A 25,338-nucleotide genomic window follows, 5' to 3' on the forward strand; every position below is an offset into this window, starting at 1 on the left:
TAAAAAGTCATAAGAATGTTTATTGTGTTTTGAAAAGAAAGTAAGTTAAAACATTTTCCAAGCAAGTAAAGCTTGTTTGTGAAAATTAGATAGATAAATCTGTAATTTAGAAGGGATGAAATTGCATTTTAAAAAGCTAAAAATCTAGGCCACCTAATCTACAAAATATAGCATTCGGCATATAGTACCAAATAACTAATTCTAAATAAACTAATTCTTTGAAATCCAAAACTTACAATCCATCAATGTTAATTCAGCTTGCCATATTTCGTTTTCAGCGAATGACGTCACATGGTGCTGTTCGTGTGATGCGCATCAATAAAGTTCTGCGATTCAAAGTGTCATTTTACTTCCTGTTTTCATTTTTTTTTTCTCATGTGACATCTGAGAAAATTAATCTCGAAAGTAGGAAAGAAAACTTCAGTATCGCCACGTCAAGATTACAGCGCTAGATAAACACCTGGCTGAAATCCTAAAGACACCACTGAATAACCAGAGCAGAAGATATCAGCCCAGCGTGAGTTTTCTTCAGACATGGAGAGCAAATATAACTTGAAGAGTCCAGGTATGTCATCACATCTTTCCTGCATTATAAACAATAAATCAGTCACGCCTTTAATTTCATTAGTTATGTGCTTTATATGAGACACACTGGACTCTTTAAATGCCATGATCTGGATGATAGCCTCAGTCTGAGCTCATTCATGTGTCCATACTGTGCTGGAATGCTGTGGAGATCTAACAAAATCCTATGCCATTTAAACAATGGTACACAAATATTATAATAGTAAAGTACCATGGTATTCATGGTATCATCACTGTACTACCACAGTAACAGTGTTTGGGAAGAAGAAGCAAACGTTGAGACAGTAATTGTAAAAATAATAATAAATCTCATTGAGCTCAAACTTTGGAATGCAATAACATTATTATAAACTCCATATGCCCAACAATATGCTAATATTTTTTGAAATGATATTCTTGATTTTTACACATTTTCTAGTAAAAAAAAAATGTAATTGGGTCTCTGCATTATGCGTTTTTTGTTTTCTATTTTAGTTTTTTTAGACTAGTGATATTTGCTATTGTGTTAATTGTTATTAATTATTGTTTTTTTATTGATTTTCTCCTATTTTTTTCCTTTCTTTTTTTTTAGGCCATAGTTGTCTTGCAATAATTGTAGTCATTTTGAGTCATTTGCGATAGGCTTTGTTTTGGTAATTATTTGGGCTTTTGCATGGGTTGAATCTCTAGTGGTTACTTATGATCCCAAGTCAAAAATGTCCACCCTTAAGTCTCTGATATTTTGTGGGATTTGTGCCCTTTAGTTTTGTCGTCTAAGTCTGATCACTTAGAAAAGCGAAATCGCATATGATTTGAGAAATCATTTATGTGTGCAGTGCAATCAGGATGCACAAAACTGAATGCAAATATTTTCAGTCAAACTTACCTTTGCATACACTACAAAAGATTCAGTTTGGTCTTCACATCATTTCCCAAGAGGCTAATATACGAACCAATCTAGTAGAGCTCTACTGTGAAACATAGACATTTTAAACTAAAATTCACCAGCACTAGACTTCTGTTTTTAGTCCCTTCAGAGGCATGGAGTCAGTATATTGAATATTAGTTAAGAGCGCAGTTGAAGGACAGATGATCAGCAGCAGTGTTTTGTCTGTTTTGACTGTTTCTTAGCTGTGAAGAGGCTGATGAAAGAAGCAGCAGAGCTCCGGGACCCAACCGAACATTACCACGCTCAGCCACTGGAGGTGAGACACTGCTCATATCATTTAATATTGTTATTATTGTCTCATTAATGTTTCATTTTTTGAAGTATATGATCAGAATGTGCTAATTTTGATGTTGTTTTTCTGATGTGAGTGTCCTGTGTTTATCAGGATAACCTGTTTGAGTGGCACTTCTCCGTTCGAGGACCTCCAGACTCTGATTTTGATGGTGGAGTGTATCACGGTCGGATTGTGCTGCCCCCTGAGTACCCCATGAAGCCCCCCAGCATCATTCTGCTCACTGTAAGACCACCTCTGTGCTGCTTAAACCAGCTCAGCTCCTAATGCCTCCGCTGTGAGAGCGAGACAGTATCTCGAGGAGTGTGTTTTTGTGCTGGTACACTGGCTGGTGACAGCTGACTCCTGAAGCTTTTCATGTACTGTGCAGTGGTCAGTTCACAGCAGTGAAAGAAGCGTTTTTATTAAGTTGCGATATTTGTCTCTTTAACTGATTTCTAGGGACATTTTGACAGTTTTCATCTTTCTATCAGTTTCTTACATTAAAGTTCAAGTAGAATAATAAGTCCCTTTAGGGCAATTACCAATCAAATCATTTCAACAAAATCTTTATTTTTTTATTTTTTGCACTTCAGGAGTGGCACAGAAGCTGCATTATGTAATTTTGCAGTGTTAACACATCTTAATGCTGCTTTAGATTCTGAGTAATCAGATTAATGTTGTAAAATAATATTTTGAAAATTGAAATATGACATTTTGTTGTTGTTTTAAATGAAGTAATGTTCACATATGAAGCTAAAACCTCCAGTAGGTGTGGGCAGGTTAATGAGTGAGTCATTAAATCATTCATTCAGTCAGTTCATCTAAACTGCTGTTTCATTCAGTCTTGATGAATGCGTCACTGAATCAATGATTCCTTAAAAAAAGATACAAAATATCAATAGTTTTGTTTTCCAGCTGCTTACACACAAAATCTTAACTTGTTACACAGTTTCTGAAAGCTGACATCAGAAGCACACACCAAATCTGCAAAATCATACGCTAATTCACGGCCTTTGACTCAGTTTTCAATTTCAGAAAACATTTTTTGCAAGACACAACACACAGTTCTCTGTGTAACACACAAATATCTAACAGGAATTAATATGATAAGCTTAAATAAAACTTAAAGGGATAGTTATTCAAAAAAACAACCCCAATTCCAACTTTTATTTTACTGACAAAAGCACAAAGAAAAGATTCCCAATGTTTTCAACGAACAACGTAAATATATTTTGTAAATATGAACACATTTTGATTTTGATTGCTTCAACACAATCCCAAAACATTGGGACAGAGTCATGTTTAACACTGTGTCACATCAACGGTCCTTTTAATTACAGTGTTTTATTATTCAGGAAGTGAGGATGCTAATTGTTAAAGTTCTGCAAGCAAAATAATTGTCCAATCTTGATTTATTAAAGTTTGATTTAAAGGTCCGCTGGTTCCTGCCTCCTTCTTCCCATGACTGAAGTTTTTAATCTGTTACAGTGATATTTCCATCACCCATGCCGTTTGCTCTGGTGCATTCTCATACCATGACAGACATCTGCTTTTGTTTCTGTCGCGAATGAAAGTCTAGATGGCCCCTTTGGTCTTTGAGGACATTTTTGTAGCAAACTTTATAAATTCAGTTCAGTTTTTGGTTCTTTTGCAAACTTTTGTTTTAAATTTAAGTTACTCGAGTAAATGAAGTGAAAACTTGTGTTAATGATAATTACCAAGGTTTAGGCCAACCACTGACTTGATTTTGACAGTATGTAGTTTTGCACATCCTTCTATTCGGTGGTGTTTTTGTGAAGGGGTTCTGAGTGAACAGTCCTTCTTCTCATCTGCTGACTTCCTCTTCTCCTAATAATTTTCTGTTGTCCTTCTGTTTCTCCTTGAAATAATACAATGCTTTCTCTCATCCCCAGCCCAATGGACGGTTTGAAGTTGGGAAGAAGATCTGTCTGAGCATTTCTGGTCACCATCCAGAAACATGGCAGCCATCATGGAGTAGTGGGTATCTCCATGCAGCTGAATTAATATAGTCTTCTTTTCCTGAATGCTAAATGTAAACATGCTCTCAACATGAAATGAAACACTTGTTGCTGTGTGACACACCTAGTTTTACAGTATTCTGTAGCTTCCTCTGTTATTCAGCATTAAGCTGTATGTTTCTCTCTTGTGCGTGTGTGTGTGTGTTTGTGTGTGTGTGTCAGTTCGGACAGCTTTGATAGCAATCATTGGATTCATGCCAACTAAAGGTGAAGGAGCGATAGGATCTCTGGATTACACTCCTGAGGAGAGAAGAGCTCTCGCTAAGAAGTAAGATGTGTGTCTCATGGCTATTTATTGCAATCTGTTGTTGTATAGGTGCATATAAATAAGTGATGTAAATATCAAATTCACTCATATAGTGTAACTGTTTTACTGAAAGTTTTCACTATTTAAGTGACATTGAACATTTTTTATTTAATAATTTGTGGTTTATTTAACAATAGCTCTTCAGTTTAAGTTCCTTGCACATTTGGAATTCACCTGCGAAAATTTTGCACGTAAGAAAATTAATATGACCTCACGTTGTGTCAATCACATTAACATGTTTCCTCCGAAAACGTTCATTTACCATAAAAAAAGTTTTTGACCAGTTTTGATTTTCTGTGGTTTCGCATCCGTAGCAAGCATTTTTATAGGGAAGGATGACAAATACGAATTGCCTTAGAGACTTAAGTCATTATCAAATCCAGCTGAAGCCATATTTTAGCATGTGTGGACCTGCTGTGTCCGTTCAAAAAGACCGAAGGAGGTGAGCGACAGATTGTTGTTCTGCAATCAACACATGCTGATTAAACCTCACACACATCAGCACATGACAAACACTCCAGACAACAGATCACTCAGACTCATGTCAAACCTGCATCTGGACACCATCTTTACCTGCTCATCTACATTACTGCTCAAAAACATCATTCCTCCAGTCTTCAGTGTCATGTGATCTTCAGAAATCAGTCTGTGATGCTGATTTGCTGCTGGAGATGAGAAGTGAAAGGGTGGCACAGCTCTGCCAGCACAGCAGAGATCGATTATAAATGTGATTTACCTTAGGCACCTTTAATTCTCTTTTCTGCTAGCAAACCTGCGTGCTGGACTGTTCAAGTCATATTCAAATATCTCTCAAAAAAGTGAGAGATTTATTTATTATCCCAAATCATTTTGAAATCCCACAGAATCACATTAAAGTCAAATCTGCATGCGAGCTCATCAGGGCCATCCAGAAGTACACTGAACTTCTTGTAGTTCCTGATTCACACAGCTGTTTATTAAACATCAGATATGTTCTGGCTGTGATTGGACTGTAACTCACAGCATTTTCACTTTCAGTTTTTAAGTTGTTCCTTATGGTGCCCATAAGGTGACCTGTTCAGTTTACTTAGTTTTGTCATGGCTATGACATAATAACTCGTGGGAACGTCATATTATGTTGTGGCCTCGAGATGCTATGTTGAGGGAACGACATCCATTTCTCGTGGCCATTTATGCATTTACATTATGACATTTTATGTTAATGTCGAGCATTTACAGTATGCTATTATTTATAAAAGTATTCAGAATGTTAAGAAAAGAGATCGAAATTGAAGCAAAAAAAAAAAAAAAAAACGATAATAGGCTAATAATAATAACAATGTACACATATTACAGGGAAAGACTATAGAGTATAAATAATATCTGTAAAATTCTAAAGCTCAAAGTTCAATGCCAAGCGAGATGTTTGATTTAACAGAATTCGCCTACAAAAAACAACCAGTTTGGACTACAGGCCTCTAGTTCCTGCAGTAATGACGTCACTAAAAAAGTGTTTTGACTAACTTCCGCCCACATGAATTCACAAAAAAGGGGGCGTGGTCTTGTTGCGCTCCGACGGAGAAGAGGAAGAGTTGCGTTTGTATTTGCCATGTCGTTGAAACGCTGTTATTCTAATCTCGGAGTCCAGTCATCTTTGTTTGGGCTTCCCAGGGACGCTGTACTTAGAGATTAATGGTTACAATTTATTTTTAACTCGGTTCACGAAAATTATAATCCACATGTAAAACTATGTGCAGCTCATTTTGCTGAGGACAGCTTCCTCAATCTCAATCAGTTTAATGCCGGTTTCATACAAATATTATTCTTGAAAGATGGAGCAGTTCTCTTTGTCTGAGAAGGCGCTGTCCTTGAGAAGGCGCTGTTTATGGACCACAACTGGTAAGTGTATTTTATTATTTAAGTTGGTGCGTTTAATAGTTTCTATAATTTACTACACAAAGGGTAACGCTGTTTAGCTTTGTTAACTAGATATTAGGGCTGTGCAAAAAAACGAATGTGATTTTCATGTGCATCTCGTCAGTAAAAACGCTCCTGTGACTATAAATACATCTCCAGCACGTGCTCCTGCCCACTTGCTTCTCAGAACTACTCCAAAACTAGTCCAATCGCGTTTCCAGGAGGGCCGCGTGCTTTAAGCTGCTGTCGAATCACAACACAGGAACCGCTGGCCCAATCAGAACTCGTTACGTATTTCTGAAGGAGGGACTTTATAGAACAAGGAAGACATCAGCCCGTTTTAATGAAAGTGAAAACAGTGGTATACAGATAGGTGAATTGTGTGAAAAATACTGTGTTTTTTTACACGCGAAACATGAACATGTTATATTGCACACTGTAAACACAATCAAAGCTTCAAAAAAGCGCGAATAACGGGACCTTTAAGTTTTTCTTCTTCGTGTGTGTGTGTGTGTGTGTGGGGTAGGTCTCTGGATTTCTGCTGTGATGCGTGCGGCAGCTGTATGCGCTCCGCTCTGCTAGCGCTCTCTCCTGACAGTGACCTCCGACCTGTTGACCCTCAGGCACACAGACTGGCACAGCAGATCAACTTCAAGGTCAGGCTCTTTTATGATCAAAACATCGAACAATATTATATGTTTATACAGATCAAGACATCACTGGTGAGTAAGGTAAACAATACTTCCTTTGTTGATCTGTTACATTAACCCTGGTCTAAATTTAAAATATCATAAAATTATTCATTCAGAATAATTATTATATAATTATTATATAATAATTATATGATTAGAAACAAGATACATTTTTTTTGTAGCATTATTTTTTTTTCATGCAAAAAAAAAAAAATACATGCACACATTTCTCAGAACACGCATACAAACCACACACAGATATTCATACCAATGCACCCACACAACTATGATTATATTATTTAAATTAACTTGAATTCTCCAAAGAAAACAGAAAAAAGTGGGCATATTATGAAAGCATATCAACTAGGAAAGCATATGCTAAAATGGAACTGGGTTTATATTCTGTAGGTTTAATGGGTTCCAATGGAGGACATTTTTCATTTCTGTGCTTAAGATCCTGGGTGTAACTGCTTTTTAGTTTCTAGTATAAAGGTGAATTATTACAATTTCAATAAAAAAACAAGTTTTGCAAAATATAATATCCTCCGATCTTTCAAAGAGATTTCTAGCTCAATGCAGGAGAAAAATAGGTTTTCGACGAGGGCCGTCCTTAGTGGGGTGCAACTGGTGCGGTATGTTTAATTTCAATCTACAAATGCAAACCGATAAAGTGCAGTGAAATAAACTCAATCTCAAAACTCACCACTGCAGGATGTTATTCCCTGTAATGTTATTGCCTCAAGCTAGTATAGGTCCGTTAAGACTTTTTGCATTGTGACAGTTTTAATCCTAAACACACTTACTCCTAATTCTCATGATTTATTGTGAAAAATCTCATCCGTCAGGCTGAATCCAGCTCCTCTGCGGACAGCGGCAGTTCAGTGGCAGCGGCTTCGAGTAACGGCGAGAGCTCAGCTACAGAAGAGAGAGACGCAGAAGAGCCGGCATCCTCTGAGCAGGTGAGACAAACACCCCTGCGCTCTCACAGGGTTAGCGTCTGGATTGGGAAACACTACGCTGATGAAACGCTAGTTTTTCAGTGTGAGAATGAGATGTAATCAGCTTCAGTGTCTTTGTTCTGGTCTAGACTGAATCATCATCATCATCCTCATCATCTGTGGCTCCTCCGGCATCAGGCGAGGGTCTGTCTGTTCCAGCGGCTCCGAGTCCACGTCAGCGGCGCTCACAGAACCAGAGCCAGTCCCCGAGATCCCCGGCGTCCCCCGCCGCTCAGCTCCCCCCGCAGGACCCCAGTCACACGGGCTCGGCCGTCCTCATCGTCCTCCTCACACTCGCGCTAGCTGCGCTCATTTTCCGCAGGATCTATTTGGCTCATGAGTATAAGTTTGATTATGAACTATGAACTCTTCACCACTGTGGTTCTGCCCTCGTCCAGGTCCAGCTCACCCTCGCGCTCATGTTTCGTGTTTCGGGAGGGGAGCAGATATCTGGATATATTCACACAACAAAAACTGGAGGGGCAAATCTCAGTATGTTAGTCAGGAACACGTCATGGTCTGATTTCAACCCCAAAAAATGCTAAAGTATATTTCACAAGAAGACAGTCAAGTCTGTATTTGGACCATTAAGATTTTTTTTCCACTCAAAAATGCAATTCTTATTACTGTTATGTGTTCTTAATACTGTTATTATATGCGTACTATTTTAACTGTAAAGTATTTATGCATCATGGTAGTAATAGCACTGCCTTTTAATTTAAGACTTTTTTTTTTAAGACTTTTTTTTGTGAAAAGCAGCTCATCTGCACACATTACAGTAATGAGATTGTGTTGCATGTATTAAGAGTTTGGGCGTGATGTTCCTGCTTTCTTAATGCAAAATCAATCTAATTCATAAAATTGAATTTCATTTTGGGGTGAAATATGACCAAGACATGTTTATAAGTGGCTTGTTTTCAGATCCTGCGATTTATTGTTTGTATACGGTGTCCCAAATAATGCATTAATGAAAGGCTGTTGTTACAAATCGTACAAAATTTGGTCTTCGACTGAAACAAACAGAAAATCTGAAGCCTGTAGAGATGGAATTGCTTCTGTTGTGTGTTTGTCTATCCCAAGATTAAACATTTACATACTTGCTGTAGTAATGGTTGTTATAATATTCAACAGTTAAAAGCATATGTACATAGAGCAATGATGAATGTCAATGAATCATCTGCTAATTTTCAGAAAACGTTCAACCATTTAAGACTCTTAAGTTTTTATTTTTAACAAGTATATATATATATATATATATATATATATATATATATATATATATATATATATATATATATATATATATATATATATATATCTGTCAAGCAATTAATTGCATCCGAAATAAAAGTTTTTGATTACATAATATATTTGTGTACTGTATATTTTATGTATATATAAATAAACACTTGCATATATAAGTTATGTTTGTTTATATATATATATATATATATATGTATATATGTGCTTGTATTTATATACATAATAAATATACACAGTACACACGTGTTATGAACGAAAAGTTTTGCATTTGATTAATTTCAGAGATTGGAATTTAAATAGAGTAACATCATATATGTGAATCAGTACTGTAGATAAAATAAATGTTGGCCCAATGATAGACAACTAAAACATCTTCATCTGTTTTACTTCTTTAAGCAACACCACAGTTGCTCTAGACAAATATTTAAAAGGACAAGTAATGCAATAAAAAAATATTAAAAAGTGAAAACTGCACAAAAATGTTGCAATGACCAAATGTTGCACTAAATTAAAAGTTCAAATGTAACCTATAGGTCTCAATATTCTGGCTCGACGCGATGTCCTGACCAATCAGAGCGCGCGCGAGCTCGAGCGTCCAGCGCCTGCAGACTCTGAGCTGACTTCAGTCTGATCTGATGAACGGAGGCTGACTGGAAGACGAGATGACTGTCTCATCTCTCCTTCACCATGTCTCGCTTCACAACAGCTGTTTTTCTTCTGCTGTGCGCGAGTGTGTGCGGTCAGTGCGGGAAGATGAAGCACAGCCTCAGGAGAACATCTGAACAACATCACAAACACGGAACGTAAGTGTCCCGCTCTTATCAGTTTAGTTTTAACAGAAGTGAATCTGCAAATAAACATAATGGAGAGCTGGGATAGTTGTCACAGAGGATATTGCATTATCTTTGCACAAACAGTCTAATTATAAAAATGCTTGGGGTTTTGTAGATTGTGATTCATTTTTGAACATAGACTTCATAGTGCACGATTAAAACTTACATTTTTATAATTCATGAATGAAAACATTTTGTTACATGATATTGATGTACCGTTTACATGGTAATGCAATGTCTGATTTTAAAATGGGTTTTAAAGAATGAATTTTGAGATTTTAAGTTTTCAGTCAACTTATAATTTCTGATGATTTCTAAAATGTGATAGAGAAAAAGGCAATGAAGAAGTCTTTTAAAAAAAAAAAAAAAAAAAAAAAAAAAAAACAAAGGTCAAAACTCCTGTTATAATTTAGATTTCTGAGGGTGCACTCTTGACATAAATTAATCTATTACTTTTCCTACATCATTTTTAACAAAAAAACATTGGTTATATATATATATATATATATATATATATATATATATATATATATATATATATATATATATATATATATATATATATAGTTATATATAGTTTGTCAAAATTAGATTAAATTTAATTGTAATATAGTGAAGTAAATACGTTTAATTACTGTCAAGGCTGAGAAAATAATGTTAATGGTGTCCTTATGTTGCCTTTTCATAAATTAAATTCTGCATTATTGTTTTGGTTTAAATTCTGCTCAGAAAACTAACAAAATAAGCAGTTCAATATGCGGTTTAAGGGTTTAAAAAATTGTCATCGTGAAAACTATATGTGACAGCAAAACCAGATTAAGCTGTAATTAACTGCAAACCACTTAACTTTATGTACAATTTAACCTTTTTTTCTTTTTTTTTTTTTTTTGCAGTTAAGACTAATAAAATATAAATAACTTTTCCAAACTGAACCTGAGAAGTTCTGTGTGGAAAAGCTGATCTGGTTGACTCATTTCAGATTTCAGGAACAAATGTTTTACTGAAGAGAATAAGAGAAAGGAGTTCATGATATGTTGATGATGTTAAAATTCTAAATCTTAATATTTCTATTAATAAATGCCTTTTATCATTTATTGGAAATACTAATCCATTTTGTTAAAACTGCTAATATATACTAGTGTGCATTTAAAAATGTTTAGTGCAATCAATTCAAAATGTTTGTTTTATTACAGTTAAATAGGTAGTTTGTAGCTCAAAACTTGAAGATGGAGGGGTGAGTAATGAGATGTCTGTGTGTGTATGAGATTGCACTGAGGTGCTGAGATGTTCTTTTGCAGTTCACTTTTCAAGAAGATGTTGGATGAAACTAAGACACATCAGCTGAAATCAGACCATCTGCTGCGTGTTGATGACCATGACTTCACTATGAGACCAGCGTTTGCGGGTAAAATCTGTGTGTGTGTGTGTGTGTGTGTGTACATCACAGTAAAGTTGTGAATGTGAATAAAAAGTGACGTGACACTTAACTGTCTTTGTTTAGATTATCATATTTTTAAATAATAATGAATATTTTTTATAATAACCCATGCTGATGTGATCATTGCCACACGCATCACTTTATAATTAAAGTCTTTCTCGACCTCATTTGTTGTCCCAATCCTTTCCCACGTCTCATCTGCATCACTATCACACATTCTGCTGATGTCTGGAGCTCACGCTGATATCCTGCTTCTCTCTCGAGTCTCATTGTTCCTGCAGAGATCGGACGATTGACCTCTTCTAGGCAGTGTCTGGATGGCTGGAAGTCACACTTACTGTTAATTGAACCAGCGCTCACTGGACTGTTCAATTACTCACTCATGTTGTGAAGGCTTTTCTAATTTACACATTGCTTTTGCGTCTGACTTCTTCAGAATGTTTCTCAGTCTTCATTATCACAGCAGACAGATTCAAATTCACAACCTGAGCGTCAGTCCCAGTGGGGTTTAATCTCGAAAATGTAGTTGTTTCCCAGGAGGGCGATGATAACACTGTGTGCGACTGCATGTTCTGACTTCATGTAATTCTTGTGTTTAATTTGTGTGGCTTTTGTGCTGGATATCATCTAAGACTGACAAACACTTTTGGAAATAGCAAACAAGTTCCCCCGATATCGATCTATTGTTTGCAAAGATGGAATTGGAGCTCATTTTCTGGACTGCTGGTCGTGACTACAAAAGCACAGCCGGAAAATTATTCCAGCAAATGTGCATTCACTAGATAACAAGCTTTGCAATTTAAGGTTGCAAATCTCTTGTCAACAAGAACCGAGAGCCTGAATATGTGCAGAGAACTCCATCATCAAGCCAAAGACCTTCCAGGAAAAGCAGAAGAGCGTTGTTTTTTGATCATTTCTGGTGTGACTGGGAGATTGTACACTATATTGTTTGGTAATTTATAATACACCCTCAACTCTAGAGCCCACAGAATTCACCCCGTACCCCAAACTGATCAAATCAGTCTGGAGATAAACCAAGGAGTTTGTGTTAAACTTCAGGAGGCAATACAGAGAGCACTCCCATCAATGGAAGCCCAGTATCTGGAGCATCACATTTCTTGGTGATTAAATATCTGCAGTCTTCAGATGGTCAGTGCACATAGAGGTGGTGAAGAAGACACAGCGATGGCTCTTTAGTATGAGCTCCTGCTTCTGTTTTACTCTGAGACCATCAGAAACAGACGAACAATGACTTACATTTTTAGTTTCAAATGTAGTTTAGACACATTTGAATACATACATTTTTCACACATATAAGTCTTCCACCCAGCCAAAGAGGCGTCCAAACACTGGATATTTATGTTGTCCATCCATTATGCAGAACAAACAATATTTACCCCATATAAGGTGCATATTAGCACCTTAAAGCAGGGTTATTATAGTTGACTAAAACTAAAACCATAAAAAGGCATTTTTGTAAGTTATAACTTAAAATAAAATACAATTCGTTTATATATTAGAAAAACTGAGGTTTAGTTTATTTACTAGAATAATTAAATGAAATTTTTCTCATAACATTTTTCTTATTTCTAAAGGTGCTGTTGACATGAAATTTTCACCAGATGTCAGTAACAACCCAAGTAGTCCGTACATACTAAGAAAACAAAACAAATACGTTCAGAAATTAAGATATGTGTAATAAAATGGAAAGACACAGGGAAAAAGTATTGAACTACTAAATACTTTAATACTTTGTTTGTACAAAAGCCTTTGTTGGTAACGACAGCTTCAAGACGACTCCTGCAGGAGAAACTAGTGGCATGCATTGCTCAGGTGTGATTTTGGCCCATTCTTCCACACTAACGGTCTTCAGATCTAGACGGTTCTGTGGGGCTCTTCTATGAACTCTGATCTTTAGTTCTTATTTTCTATTGGATTTGAGTCAGGTGATTGACTGGTCATTCTAGCAGCTTTATTTTCTTTCTCTGAAACCGATCGAGAGTTTCCTGTCTTGCTGAAATCTCCAACCTTGTTTCATCTTCATCATCCTGGTACTGTAGGTGTTGGGACTTAACCAACTAATATTAATTTTTTTTTTTTTTTTTTTTTTTTTTTTTTCCTTTATTTATATAGTGCTTTAAACAAAATACATTGCGCCAAAGCACTGAACAACATTCATTTGGAAAACAGTGTCTCAATAATGCAAAATGATAGTTAAAGGCAGTTCATCATTGAATTCATTGATGTCATCTCTGTTCAGTTGAAATAGTGTCTGTTTTAATTTGCAATCAAGTCAACGATATCGCTGTAGATGAAGTGACCCCAACTAAGCAAGCCAGAGGAGACAGCGGCAAGGAACCGAAACTCCATCGGTGACAGAATGGAGAAAAAAACCTTGGGAGAAACCAGGCTCAGTTGGGGGGCCAGTTCTCCTCTGACCAGATGAAACCAGTAGTTCAATTCCAGGCTGCAGCAAAGTCAGATTGTGCAGAAGAATCATCTGTTTCCTGTGGTCTTGTCCTGGTGCTCCTCTGAGACAAGGTCTTTACAGGGGATCTGTATCTGGGGCTCTAGTTGTCCTGGTCTCCGCTGTCTTTCAGGGCTGTAGAGGTCCTTTCTAGGTGCTGATCCACCATCTGGTCTGGATACGTACTGGATCCGGGTGACTGCAGTGACCCTCTGATCTGGACACAGACTGGATCTAGTGGCCACGGTGACCTCGGAACAAGAGAGAAACAGACAAATATTAGCGTAGATGCCATTCTTCTAATGATGTAGAAAGTACGGTGTTATGTGAAGTGTTTCCGGTTCCGATTTACCTAATTAATGCAGCCTAAAAATCCTTTAACGGATTTGGATATTAAAAGCATATTAGTATGTTATGTGTATGCCAGGTTAAAGAGATGGGTCTTTAATCTAGATTTAAACTGCAAGAGTGTGTCTGCCTCCCGAACAATGTTAGGTAGGTTATTCCAGAGTTTAGGCGCCAAATAGGAAAAGGATCTGCCGCCCGCAGTTGATTTTGATATTCTAGGTATTATCAAATTGCCTGAGTTTTGAGAACGTAGCGGACGTAGAGGAGTATAATGTAAAAGGAGCTCATTCAAATACTGAGGTGCTAAACCATTCAGGGCTTTATAAGTAATAAGCAATATTTTAAAATCTATACGATGTTTGATAGGGAGCCAGTGCAGCTTTTTGCACCATGTGTTCACTACTTTTTCCTTGCCATTCTATTTTACAACACATAATTTGAATCTGAATTTATTTGTTTTGTTTTATTTGTATGTATGGATTACTTAGTCATTCCCAACATCTGCTGACTTGATTTCAAATCAGTAGCACCTTTAGAAATATATTAACTAAGAAAAATGGTGATGTGTTCAATACTTATTTTACCTGCTGTATATGTTGTCATTACAGAAGTCCTAAGAGGCCATGGATTATTATTATTTTTTTCTTTCTTGGTTTCTCGTCATCCCAATTTAATTTTCTTGTAATCTAGACATAACGAAAGTTGTTTTCATGTTATCACGACTTAATTTTCTCATGATCTCAACATCACAAAACTTGTTTTCTTGTGATCATGACTTAATTATCTTGTGATCTTGACATAACAAAAGTTGTTTTCTCATTATCACAACTTAGTTTTCTTGTTATCTCCACATAATGAAACGTTTAGGTTAGCATGGCACACCCTGTGCCTGATAAGCCAGGGTGATGGCATCCACAATCCAGTGGGCCATCCTCTGCTTAGAGATGGCATTCCCCTTCTGCCGGCCTCTGTAACAGTCAAAGAGCTGGTCTGAAGTCCTGAAGCTTTGTGTCCAGTCTACGTAGCATCTTAATGCTCGGATGGAACAGAACAAAGCCAGGGCTGGGTCTGCCTCCTCCAGAGACAATGCTTGTAGGTTCACCACTTGGTCTTTAAAGGGTGTAGTAGGAACCTTGGGCATGTAGCCAGGCTGGGGCCTCAGGACTACCTTGGTCCCCTACCCTCTTGCTGGAGGCCAGTGCAAGCAAGAGCAGAGTTTTCAATGAAATAATCTTTAGCTCAACAGAATGCAAAGACTAGATCTGCACCTGCTGTAGTGATTTTAGCACTAGATGATGAGGTCATGCTTACCTAAAGACTTCCCATTCACAGGGTCATGATATGCAGCAATAGCACCAACCAGGACTTTGAGGGTGGAGGAAGACAGCCTTCACTCCAGCCCTTGCTGCAGAAAGGAAAGCACAACTGCAATCGGGAAGAACACCACTCAACAAACAGTTCCACTTCAAGGCTTAGATGGTCTCATAGATGGTGCTCTCGCCAAAGTGATGGTGTTTGATACCTCCTGGGGTAGGTCACCTAGAACCTCCACATCCCATCCATGTTCAAAGACCAAACATGTAGTTTCTGAAGGTCTGGACGTGGGTGCCTAAAGGTGCCCCGTCTCTGAGTCAGTAGATTCTTCCTCAGAGGAATCGGACAAGTAGGGGCTTTCGCAAGGAGCACTAGTTCAGGGAACCAGGGTCCGAGTGGGCCAATACGCCACTACTAACAAGACTTGCTCCTTGTCTTCCCCGGACTTTGTACAGTGTCTGTGCAAGAAGGCTCACTGGGAGAAACACATATTTGCATAGGCCCCGAGTCTGGACCACAAGTGTGGGCATTGCACGACCCAGAGTACTTAAGGTGACTTCATCAATGGGAACGCGAGGTCAGTGGCGGTTCGGAGTTCCTTCAGAACTTCTGGATCGTAACCACCCTCATGCAGGTCCTTCAGCAACGCCGTAGTGTGTAAGGCAGAAGCAGCTTCATGCCAGCCATATAGGCACTGCAGTTAGACCAGACGAGTGCCTGCAGGCCCGGAAAGGAAACACCAGGTGTCCCCACCAGAAGGAGGCAGATTTAGCGCACAATTGCATAGCTACCGCCTGCTCCACCTGGGGGTTTTCCGAATACCCCTTCGCTACACCGCCAATGAGGGCAGTGAGGGAGGAGGAGCCCATCGGTGGCCTGGGAAAGCATAGCAATCGTCTCCGGATCCGATTGAGGCTTTGCTACTGTCCCGGACTGTGGGAGCACTGCCTAATCTTCATCAGATAGCTCTCTCTCTGATGCTGAGATCGACATCTGATTGAGGGGAGGCCCACTGGAACACTTATTGAAGAGGGCCCAGTGCGTTCCATGGGTTGCTATACTGGATTGGAGGAGTGGTGGTTCCCTGCTGGGTTTGCCCCCACTACAACTCTCAATCCACCCGCACTACTGCTGGAAGTGGTTGCCAGAACGAGCTCCAGATCGCGGAAGCGGCAATGGGACTCTGCCCCCCAGAAGTTCACAGCTCCGAGATGGTCATCTTCCTGCATTGGCAACATGATTCCTCCACAAAGGCCACCTCAGTGTGCTTGATGTCCAGACACGTGAGGCAGCATTTGTGACCATCTCCCGGTGCCAGGTAACGACTGCACCCAGAAATGCATGGGTGAAACAGCATTCTTATAAGGACAATCTTTTGTCTTTATAAAGACACATCCGTGAAGCTTTTTTAGAGAAATATGCTCTTTAAGAAATGCTCTTTTAGGCCCCGTCCACACGGAGACAGAGCTTACCCCAATCCGATCTTTTTTTTCCTCGTCTCAAGAAATATCCGTGTCCACACGAAACCGCATAATGATGTAGTATACATGCCAGACCAGTATGTGGTGCTGTAATTCTGCCACAGAGATACACTAAAAACAGAGAAGAAGACTTGGACTATGCTCGTAAACCTTGCGCGTGGTACACAAACGAACATGGAACAATACATTTATTAATCAGTGTTAATGTTAGTTAATAAAAAGACAATCGTTCAGTGTTTGTTCATGTTTTTGTTGCTGTTACGTGACGTAGAGGTGTCTGACTAGGGGGGAGACGTGGGCTGATGACGTCATCGTTTCAGAAAATATATGGATTAGCCGTCCAGACGAAAACGCAAAGACGGCGTTTTCAAATTTATCCACTCTGGGACCCGGTTTCAAAAAATAGCGGTTTCACCTTATGAAAACGCCAGATCCGTGTGGATGAAACGCCTATCCAATAAAAAATTTGTGCGTATTCACAGAAACGCGTCTCCGTGTGGACGGGGCCTTAGTCCTGAGGCGCAGAGGGGAGATGGCCACTTGCAACACGACAGGGGGTAGTGCAGCCCGATGTGCGCAACTCACTCGACTCTAGAATGACCACTGCTGAAACGCCATCTCGCCATCACAAGAAGCTTCAATACAAGACCGAGCTGAACTCGTAGTTTACAACTGGACAGACAGTTGAGCAGAATGATATGGTCACTTGGCACCCGAAGTGAATAGCTGGTATGCATGGCACCTCCTGCCTTATTATACTCACGCTGTGATCAGTGGCAGCTGGATGCAATAAATACCTGCCAATGTGCATTGGCTCATTTAGTTTAAACTTGAAGTAGATTGGTCTATCGAAGCAATATCCCCAATTCGTCAGTCACTGATGGGAAAGGGAACATGTTTTCACATTATCATGACTTATTTTTCTTGTGATCTCAACATGATGAAAGTTGTTTTCTCATTATCACAACTTACTTCTTTGAAGTAGGCCTACATGATTTTTTGTTGATAAGCGGGGATCCTATAGGCTAATTTAATTAAGTGGTGTTATACAGTGTTGTAATCTTTTGAATTTATTTTTTATATTTTTTTGAAACCACACATGCACACACACATACACACACACAGATAAACTCGCTTTTTAAACAGCATCCCAAACTTGTAACACACATGATTTCAGTCACATCACCTACATGACTACTAAAAATTACAAATTATACTTTTATTTCAAATAAAAAGAAAATAAAGTAAGTTGAATTCAAGCATTAATTAAATATCTGAACTATACTGCACAAATAATAGCGAATAACGTTCTAATTCTGTCCCAAATGTGTGAAGTGGATATACAACACCCCATCAGTTATATTTAGGTCTATAGTGCCTCCTGTTGGTGTAGTTGTGTAACTTAGAGAACAACTTTTGTTATATCGAGATCACAAGACAATATTAAGTCATGATACAGCGAAAACAATTTTCATTATGTCGACATCATTACAAAATTAAGTCGTGATAATGAGAAAACATCTTTCGTTATTTCGATATCACTAGAAAATATTAAGTCATGATAACAAAAAAACAGCTTTTGTTATGTCGAGGTCACATGAAAAAATTAAGTTGTATTAACGAGAAAACAACTTTCGTTATGTCGAGATCTCAGGAGAATATTAATTTGTGGTAATGAGAAAACAACTTTTATGTTGTGATCATGAAAAAAATAACTTGTTAAATAGATCGTTATCACGACAAAGCAAGAAAGAAACAAAAAAATAATATTAATCCATGTCCTCTAAGGACTTCCGTATGTAATTTATTTAATGGGTGTGTAAATAAATCCTGATTTTTAAAAGTGTCTTTAAATGTGAAAATATCCAGCTCAGGTTAAACAAACAAACAAACAAACTTGAAACTAATACTGTTCTCTTCTCTTCAGGTCCTGCAGTACCAGTAGGTGTGGATGTACAGGTAGAGAGTTTGGACAGTATCTCAGAAGTAGATATGGTAAGAAAAGTTTTGTCAGTGAATGTTATGAATGATTCATTTATAATGCAAAGACACACTCCAGCAACCCATACTCCATTTGCTTTGCACTGTTGTCCGCACAGAAACAAACAAAAAATAATAATAATAATAAAAAGTGAAGTCTTCCTTTCTGTACATTTTAAAATTAAATTGGCATTAATTAATCACAGCACATTACTGTATTGAGAATGTGATCATTAGCATTAAAGTAGGCTACTTGCAGTCCAAATATCATCAAGGAGATTGCATGGATTATACTGTATATGTATCTCAGTGTTTGTGATTAACCTTTACTTCTGAAAGCACCAGAGATGTATCTAGATATGCTTTTTTATCATATCAGTGCCAATGTTCACAATTGAGTGTGGATTTCATTTTACATAATGTGCTAGAAGATAATCCAGTGACATCACAGTAAATCAGGATCAGTCCATCCCATTTGATAAAGGCTGGTAAAAGTGCTGACATCCTGCAGTAATGCTAACAGATGACACAATTTCACAGGGCTTTAAGCAGTTTAGTAATGCATGTCAACACCTTGCCTACAGGTAGTTTAAATCGGACTAAGCAAATGAGTTTTGTAACAACACTGTACTGTTAAAGGTGCACTAAGCTGTTTTAATTCACATCTGTCTTGGTTGAGATCACCTGATCAGATGGTGATAGTAAAAAGACCACTGTCATGTCAGCTAGTTTGTCTCTTTCTAGTTTTTCATTGATTTCAGATGTTTTTCTATACACTATAGTGGGTAGTGGGATTAAAGAGGTCCACTGCTCCCTGTGATTTTGCACAATATTGTACAACATCTCAAACCTTCTTTCTTTAATTATACAGTAGATGCAGTATACAATAGTCTCTCAGAAGGCTGGTTAGGATTAGTAAAACAATGTATTGATAGCCCTTTAGAGTTGCTTAATTTCAGTTTACTCTCCACGCTAAGATGGGATAGGAGAACGTATTTTAACATTTATTATTTTAACAAGCAAACATATACATGGTGATCTTGAAAATCAATCCCTGGTGTACTTTTCATACAGGACTTCACCATGACGCTATACCTGAGACACTACTGGAAGGACGAACGATTGTCTTTTCCCAGTAAAGCCAATAAAAGCATGACTTTTGATGGTCGGTTAGTGAAGAAAATCTGGGTTCCTGATGTGTTCTTTGTTCATTCCAAACGCTCCTTCATCCACGACACCACCACGGAGAACATCATGATCAGGGTATATCCTGACGGACATGTGCTCTACAGCCTCAGGTTTGACAACAAACATCATTTACACAAGTATACCAACACAGATGCTAGGACAAAGCATGGCACAGCTCAGCCTTCATGCTGTCATAATCATGTTTGACAGAGCTCATTTGTTTTCTATTTTTTGGTGTTTCAGGGTGACTGTAACTTCAGCATGTAATATGGACTTCAGTCGATTCCCACTGGACACGCAGACCTGCACATTAGAGCTGGAGAGCTGTGAGAGACGCACTTCTCCTGAATTTAAAGGAGTAGTTCACCCAAAAGTGAAAACTAGCTGAACGTACTCAGCATCAGGCCATCCAAGAACTAGATGAGTTTGTTTCTTCATCAGATTTGGAGAAATGTAGAATTGCATCAGTGTCTCATCCATGGATGCTCTGCAGTGAATGGGTGCCGTCCAAACATCTGATAAAAACATCACAATAATCCACACCACTCCAGACCACCAGTTAACATCTGGAGAAAGCGTTAAAAAGACACAAATCCATCAATAACACATTATTAAATACAAACTGTTGCTTCCCATTAATCTAAAATATTGCTTTAAGTGGTCCCACTTTCAATTACAGTCAGTGTCTTAAAATGATGTGTACTTAATAATAAAATAATGAATTGTTTGGTACAGTTCACCTATTGTGTTCATGTTGAGTTGAATCTTTTCTTTTGGGTAGAGTTATAGTCATGACAGGATGGGATTTTCAAGTACAATGTAAAAATGGACGTACACAAGAATTACATTGTATCAAATAATTCATTTCAATGTAAATGCATAGTAATTAAGGACACTTTATATAAAGTAGGACTCAGGAGAGAAATATGCACAGATCAAGCACCATTTAAAAACAAAAAGAGTCCTAAACAAGCAGGTGGGTGGATTTTGATGTGAGGGGACTACAGGGGATGGACTTCTTCATAGAAGAAGCGTTATTATGAATTACAGACACTCTTATGTTGACATTTTTAGGGTTGCAACATCTTAATGATGGATTTGTTTCTTACAAACACACAGCTTTTCTTGTCACAAGATGTTAACTGATGATTGAATGCTACATTTCTCCAAGTCTGATGAAGAAACAAACTCATCTACATCTTGGATGGTCTGAAGGCGAGCACATTCTCAGCTAAATTACATTTTCGTATGAACTATTCCTTTTATGCCAAATATCACATCAGTCTCTGCAAACATTGGTTGATCTGCTGTGTGTGCAGATGCTTACACTGATGAAGACCTGATGCTCTACTGGAAGAGTGGAGATGAATCACTGAGCACAGATGACAAGATCTCTCTGTCTCAGTTCCTCATTCAGGAGTTTCACACCACCTCCAGACTGGCCTTCTACAGCAGCACAGGTGCACATGCCTAGTTTTAAATGTGTTTCCATTTCAGGCTGTCTATTAGTGCATGACGTGCTGTCACTTTGCACCTTTAAGGTTAGTTTGCCACACATCTTGCACAAATCCCATTTTGCTGCATGCATAGAAAGGTTTCAGGATTTGAGCAACTTTGGACTTTGTCATGAGTGGCTTCTTCTTTTTGCATTATTTATGCATAATGCGATTAAGGCAGTGATTATGCTTATTACACCGCAAAATCCTCAGTGTTAAATCAGCATAGTTCAATGTTTATATGTACCTTCTATATAGAGAGTAAAATGGAAAATAGTGTTGCTGTTAATTAATAAAACAGGTTCAATCTACAAGTGCTGATTGACCATTAGTGATGAAGTATAAAGAACAGAAAAGAGCGACCATTTATAAAAATGTACATTTTTTATATCACCAAATGTGGTCTGTGTTGGAGAATTTCAATTTTATCTTAAATTTCAAAGTTAACTAAGAAAGCTAATTGTTCAAGAAATCAAGAAATGTCAAAACCACACAATCACATAAATCATTATGTGATGAGAGTTTTGATATAAATGATGCATTAAAGTTTCATTTTTCAAGACTTGGGTGCTCAAGAGTACCCTTAAGAAATAAGATTTAAGTTCAGTCCTTTGTCAAATCTTTGCCTTTTCTTTAACTGGTATTTGATGTCAATTCATATCTCCTTCAGGTTGGTACAATCGCCTTTACATCAACTTCACTCTGCGTCGTCATATCTTCTTCTTCCTGCTTCAGACGTACTTTCCCGCCACTCTGATGGTCATGCTGTCATGGGTGTCCTTCTGGATCGACCGGCGAGCTGTTCCCGCTCGAGTCTCATTAGGTGAATTAAACCGGTGGGATTGTTTAGCTGAATGCCTAAATGGGTGCAGGATTTCACAACCAGTTATTCTTGATGTAAGCAGTTCTAGATGCAAAGACAATGTGACAACAATTGTGTTTCATTCGTGTTTCACTGTCATTTCTTGTAGGCATCACGACGGTGCTCACCATGTCCACCATCATCACTGGAGTGAACGCCTCCATGCCCAGAGTCTCCTACATCAAAGCTGTGGACATTTACCTGTGGGTCAGCTTCGTCTTCGTCTTTTTATCAGTACTTGAGTATGCTGCCGTAAACTACCTGACCACAGTGCATGATGGGACAGATCGCAAATCAAAGGAGAAGGTAAATGCACATCTGATATTTAAGTGTATTCAGTTAATCTCTTTATTTTGCTTACTACCATTGTCACTATCACCTTCATTATGTGGGCTTGACAACACGCACAGTTTTGTACAGTATATGCAGGGGTGGACTTAATAATTACGTGAGGTAACCGTGGAATCAGGGGACCCCATCTGATATTGGCGAAACATTTGCAGCGTTGAGCAATGTAGACATTATCTGTTGATTTCTAGAATGCATTGACTAGAAGTGTTCAAGATAGAATCCACTCACCGCTCGAAATGCAAAGCTTTTGTCAAGTGATGTAAATAAGTAATGTAAACAATGTAAATAAGAGATTCATATGCATTGTAGAGAGCTTACTAATGGAACATCATGAGATCACGAAGAACTTGACAGAGTCCCAGCTTTTAGTGATTATATGAGAGGAAACTCTATGTGCATTCTAGGCTGTATATTACTGTCTGAATGTCTCAGAACAGAGACATTGTGTTTCAAGTCATAGTTTTATTCCTCTTGATGTTTCAAAATGACCCTCTTGTGTGCGTTTCCTAGGCATGTCGTTGCAAACCGCATTCTTATAAATGCATGATTGCAATGACTGGAGATTTTAACTTAATAACAGATTAAAATTTTGGTTTGTTTCTCTGCAAACCCTGCTGAATAGAACACTTGGAATATGGAATAAGTTGCATGGGATAATATTTAAGCCAATATTTCAAGTTTGTCTCCAAGAACGTTCCTCTCGTAGTTACAGTTTCAGTCAAGTTTGTATGTATAAAGGTAATATTCTTAACCTGGAAGCAAGTTTAAAGTTCTCTAAAATGGTAATGGAGGTGTTTGTGTTTTTTCGTTTTAGCCTTTACCTTGCACATGTGACATATCTCAAGCAAGGACTATGATTCTGGATGAAGCATACAGTAGGCCTGATACTAATGGCCTGACAGGATACACACAGGCTCCTGTCTCCTCTGAGAAGGCTGCAGATAAACAGGACCACATGGTGGTGTGCCTGTCTTTGGCAAATGAGGCCACAGCAGCCAAGAAGAAGAGCCTTCGAGGCTTCCGTATCATCCAAAACACTCACGTCATTGATGCCTACTCTCGCATGATCTTCCCAGGGGCCTTTATATTCTTCAATCTTATCTATTGGTCTGTATACTGCTGAATTGCCTTACAAAGAGATTGTGGTCGTAGCATATTGAAACACTTATGTATTAACAAAAGTAAAAGACAATTGTTATTTGTTATAGATTGAAAGGGACAGCACAGGTAAACAAGATCATGACATAATGCATGTGAACTGTACACATTGTAGGATAAGAAAAAATTTAATCTGAGAATCCTATTTGTTGATTGCATTTACTTTTTTTTATTGTATTACTTTTTATTTCAAAAGTAAGTGGTACATATTCAGTCTGAAATTACCTGGAGCTGAATGAATGTTACTGTACTGTAAAACAGTAGACACAGTCATCAGAATAGTTATTACATGTTCAAAAGCCGTAATAAAACATATTTATACAAGTAAATCATGTTGAAAGAACAAGTTAATACAGGAAAGCATTTTATTTTACAATATTCTTTACAAAACTACAGTGTTTGCATTGTCAAACATTAAATCTAAACACTTTACTCTAAATAGAGAATCTCAAATTAACTAACATAAAGCCTGCCCTAAACATTTGTCCATACATTTCTATCAAGATCAGTGAATATCTTCTTTGTTCAAGTACCATGGGAAAAACCTTCGTGCATGACGGTGCAGTTATTTCATTGCAAGGCGGAACAGTGACATGCTTATGGGGATGGTAATTTTGCACCTTCCACCTCCATGCAGCAAAAAGTTTGGGTTGGGGAAAGGGAAATATGGTGGAAAATATAGGAACACGAACCAAGGATAATCCTGAAACAACATTTCAAAATGGTTTCTACATTATATTTAGTAGTATCCATAGTGACTGTCAAGTTGATGTCCATATGGCATAAAGCTCTTTCTAAGAGTTGGGTCCAGCCTAAAGCTTCTGTGCCAATCCCGTGGCAGAATCAGAGAAGCAAATATAGACCAAATGATTGTAGCTGCTGTCTTCTGCCTATGTTTCTCTGATGAGCACCACTTTATCTTGGCCCATACATAACTGTTTAGCTGGGTCCATGTTTACCTCTTTGATCCACAGCAACTATTAAAGTCTAACCTGCTTCATGTTTGCATATTGCAAATGCTCACAGACATTTGTATGAATATGTTATCCAATTGTGATCACCAGATAAAAGAAATTAGTAATTGGGATATTTTTTAGCATTGTTCTGTCATGACTAAAAGCTCTCACAGCAAATACTGTAGTTCATTGTACTAACACAATTGGCAATATGCTAAAATTCTGGAAGAAATTACATTTCGAGGATCGGTTGTGAGATCATCAGAGTTTTGAAAATGTACTACTTTAAACTGTAATGCCATAGAGCCAGATTGACATCTGGTTAACATAGTTTAGACTAGAAGGACATATGTTTTGGCCCTGGAACAATATTTATATGAGGCAAACATAGCCCTACCACATCCATAAAACTAATGCATTAATGTAAAACATGAATTTATCTCTAAAATCTTAATGACATGACAGAATGCTTTTCAAGCTCCTT

General features: G+C 37.9%; 2 protein-coding genes across 3 annotated transcripts; both read left to right on the plus strand.

Annotated features, from left to right (window-relative positions):
* Nucleotides 1–328: 328 nt before the first annotated feature.
* Nucleotides 329–8,824, plus strand: LOC127984370 (ubiquitin-conjugating enzyme E2 J1). 2 transcript variants are annotated; one of them, XM_052587016.1, is made up of 8 exons: nt 329–565; nt 1,696–1,769; nt 1,899–2,030; nt 3,701–3,785; nt 3,989–4,094; nt 6,556–6,685; nt 7,567–7,680; nt 7,809–8,824. In XM_052587016.1, exons 1-8 carry the CDS (start codon nt 535–537, stop codon nt 8,082–8,084), a joined length of 948 nt encoding a protein of 315 aa, XP_052442976.1. In that variant the 5' UTR covers nt 329–534; the 3' UTR covers nt 8,085–8,824. The 2 variants fall into 2 exon arrangements, with proteins under 2 accessions (XP_052442976.1, XP_052442975.1); XM_052587015.1 differs by having other exon boundaries at nt 349–565; nt 7,567–7,710.
* Nucleotides 8,825–8,960: 136 nt separating this feature from the next.
* Nucleotides 8,961–24,227, plus strand: gabrr2b (gamma-aminobutyric acid type A receptor subunit rho2b). The gene is made up of 9 exons (XM_052587012.1): nt 8,961–9,785; nt 11,114–11,220; nt 18,791–18,858; nt 19,918–20,141; nt 20,275–20,357; nt 21,351–21,491; nt 22,198–22,350; nt 22,499–22,695; nt 23,555–24,227. The coding sequence occupies exons 1-9, from the start codon at nt 9,670–9,672 to the stop codon at nt 23,861–23,863; spliced, it is 1,398 nt and encodes a 465-aa protein (XP_052442972.1). The 5' UTR covers nt 8,961–9,669; the 3' UTR covers nt 23,864–24,227.
* The last annotated feature ends 1,111 nt before the right edge of the window (nt 24,228–25,338 follow it).

Source organism: Carassius gibelio, chromosome B20 (genome assembly GCF_023724105.1).
Source record: "Carassius gibelio isolate Cgi1373 ecotype wild population from Czech Republic chromosome B20, carGib1.2-hapl.c, whole genome shotgun sequence".
Classification (NCBI taxonomy): Eukaryota; Metazoa; Chordata; class Actinopteri; order Cypriniformes; family Cyprinidae; genus Carassius; species Carassius gibelio.

Coding starts and splice junctions, on each gene's coding strand:
- LOC127984370 (XM_052587015.1), top strand. CDS start 535: ATGGAGAGCAAATATAACTTGAAGAGTCCAG. Junction 3,786..3,988: donor ATGGCAGCCATCATGGAGTA/GTGGGTATCTCC, acceptor TGTGTGTGTCAG/TTCGGACAGCTTTGATAGCA. Junction 4,095..6,555: donor AGAAGAGCTCTCGCTAAGAA/GTAAGATGTGTG, acceptor TGTGTGGGGTAG/GTCTCTGGATTTCTGCTGTG.
- gabrr2b (XM_052587012.1), top strand. CDS start 9,670: ATGTCTCGCTTCACAACAGCTGTTTTTCTTCTGCTGTGCGCGAGTGTG. Junction 11,221..18,790: donor TATGAGACCAGCGTTTGCGG/GTAAAATCTGTG, acceptor TCTTCTCTTCAG/GTCCTGCAGTACCAGTAGGT. Junction 21,492..22,197: donor GGCCTTCTACAGCAGCACAG/GTGCACATGCCT, acceptor TATCTCCTTCAG/GTTGGTACAATCGCCTTTAC.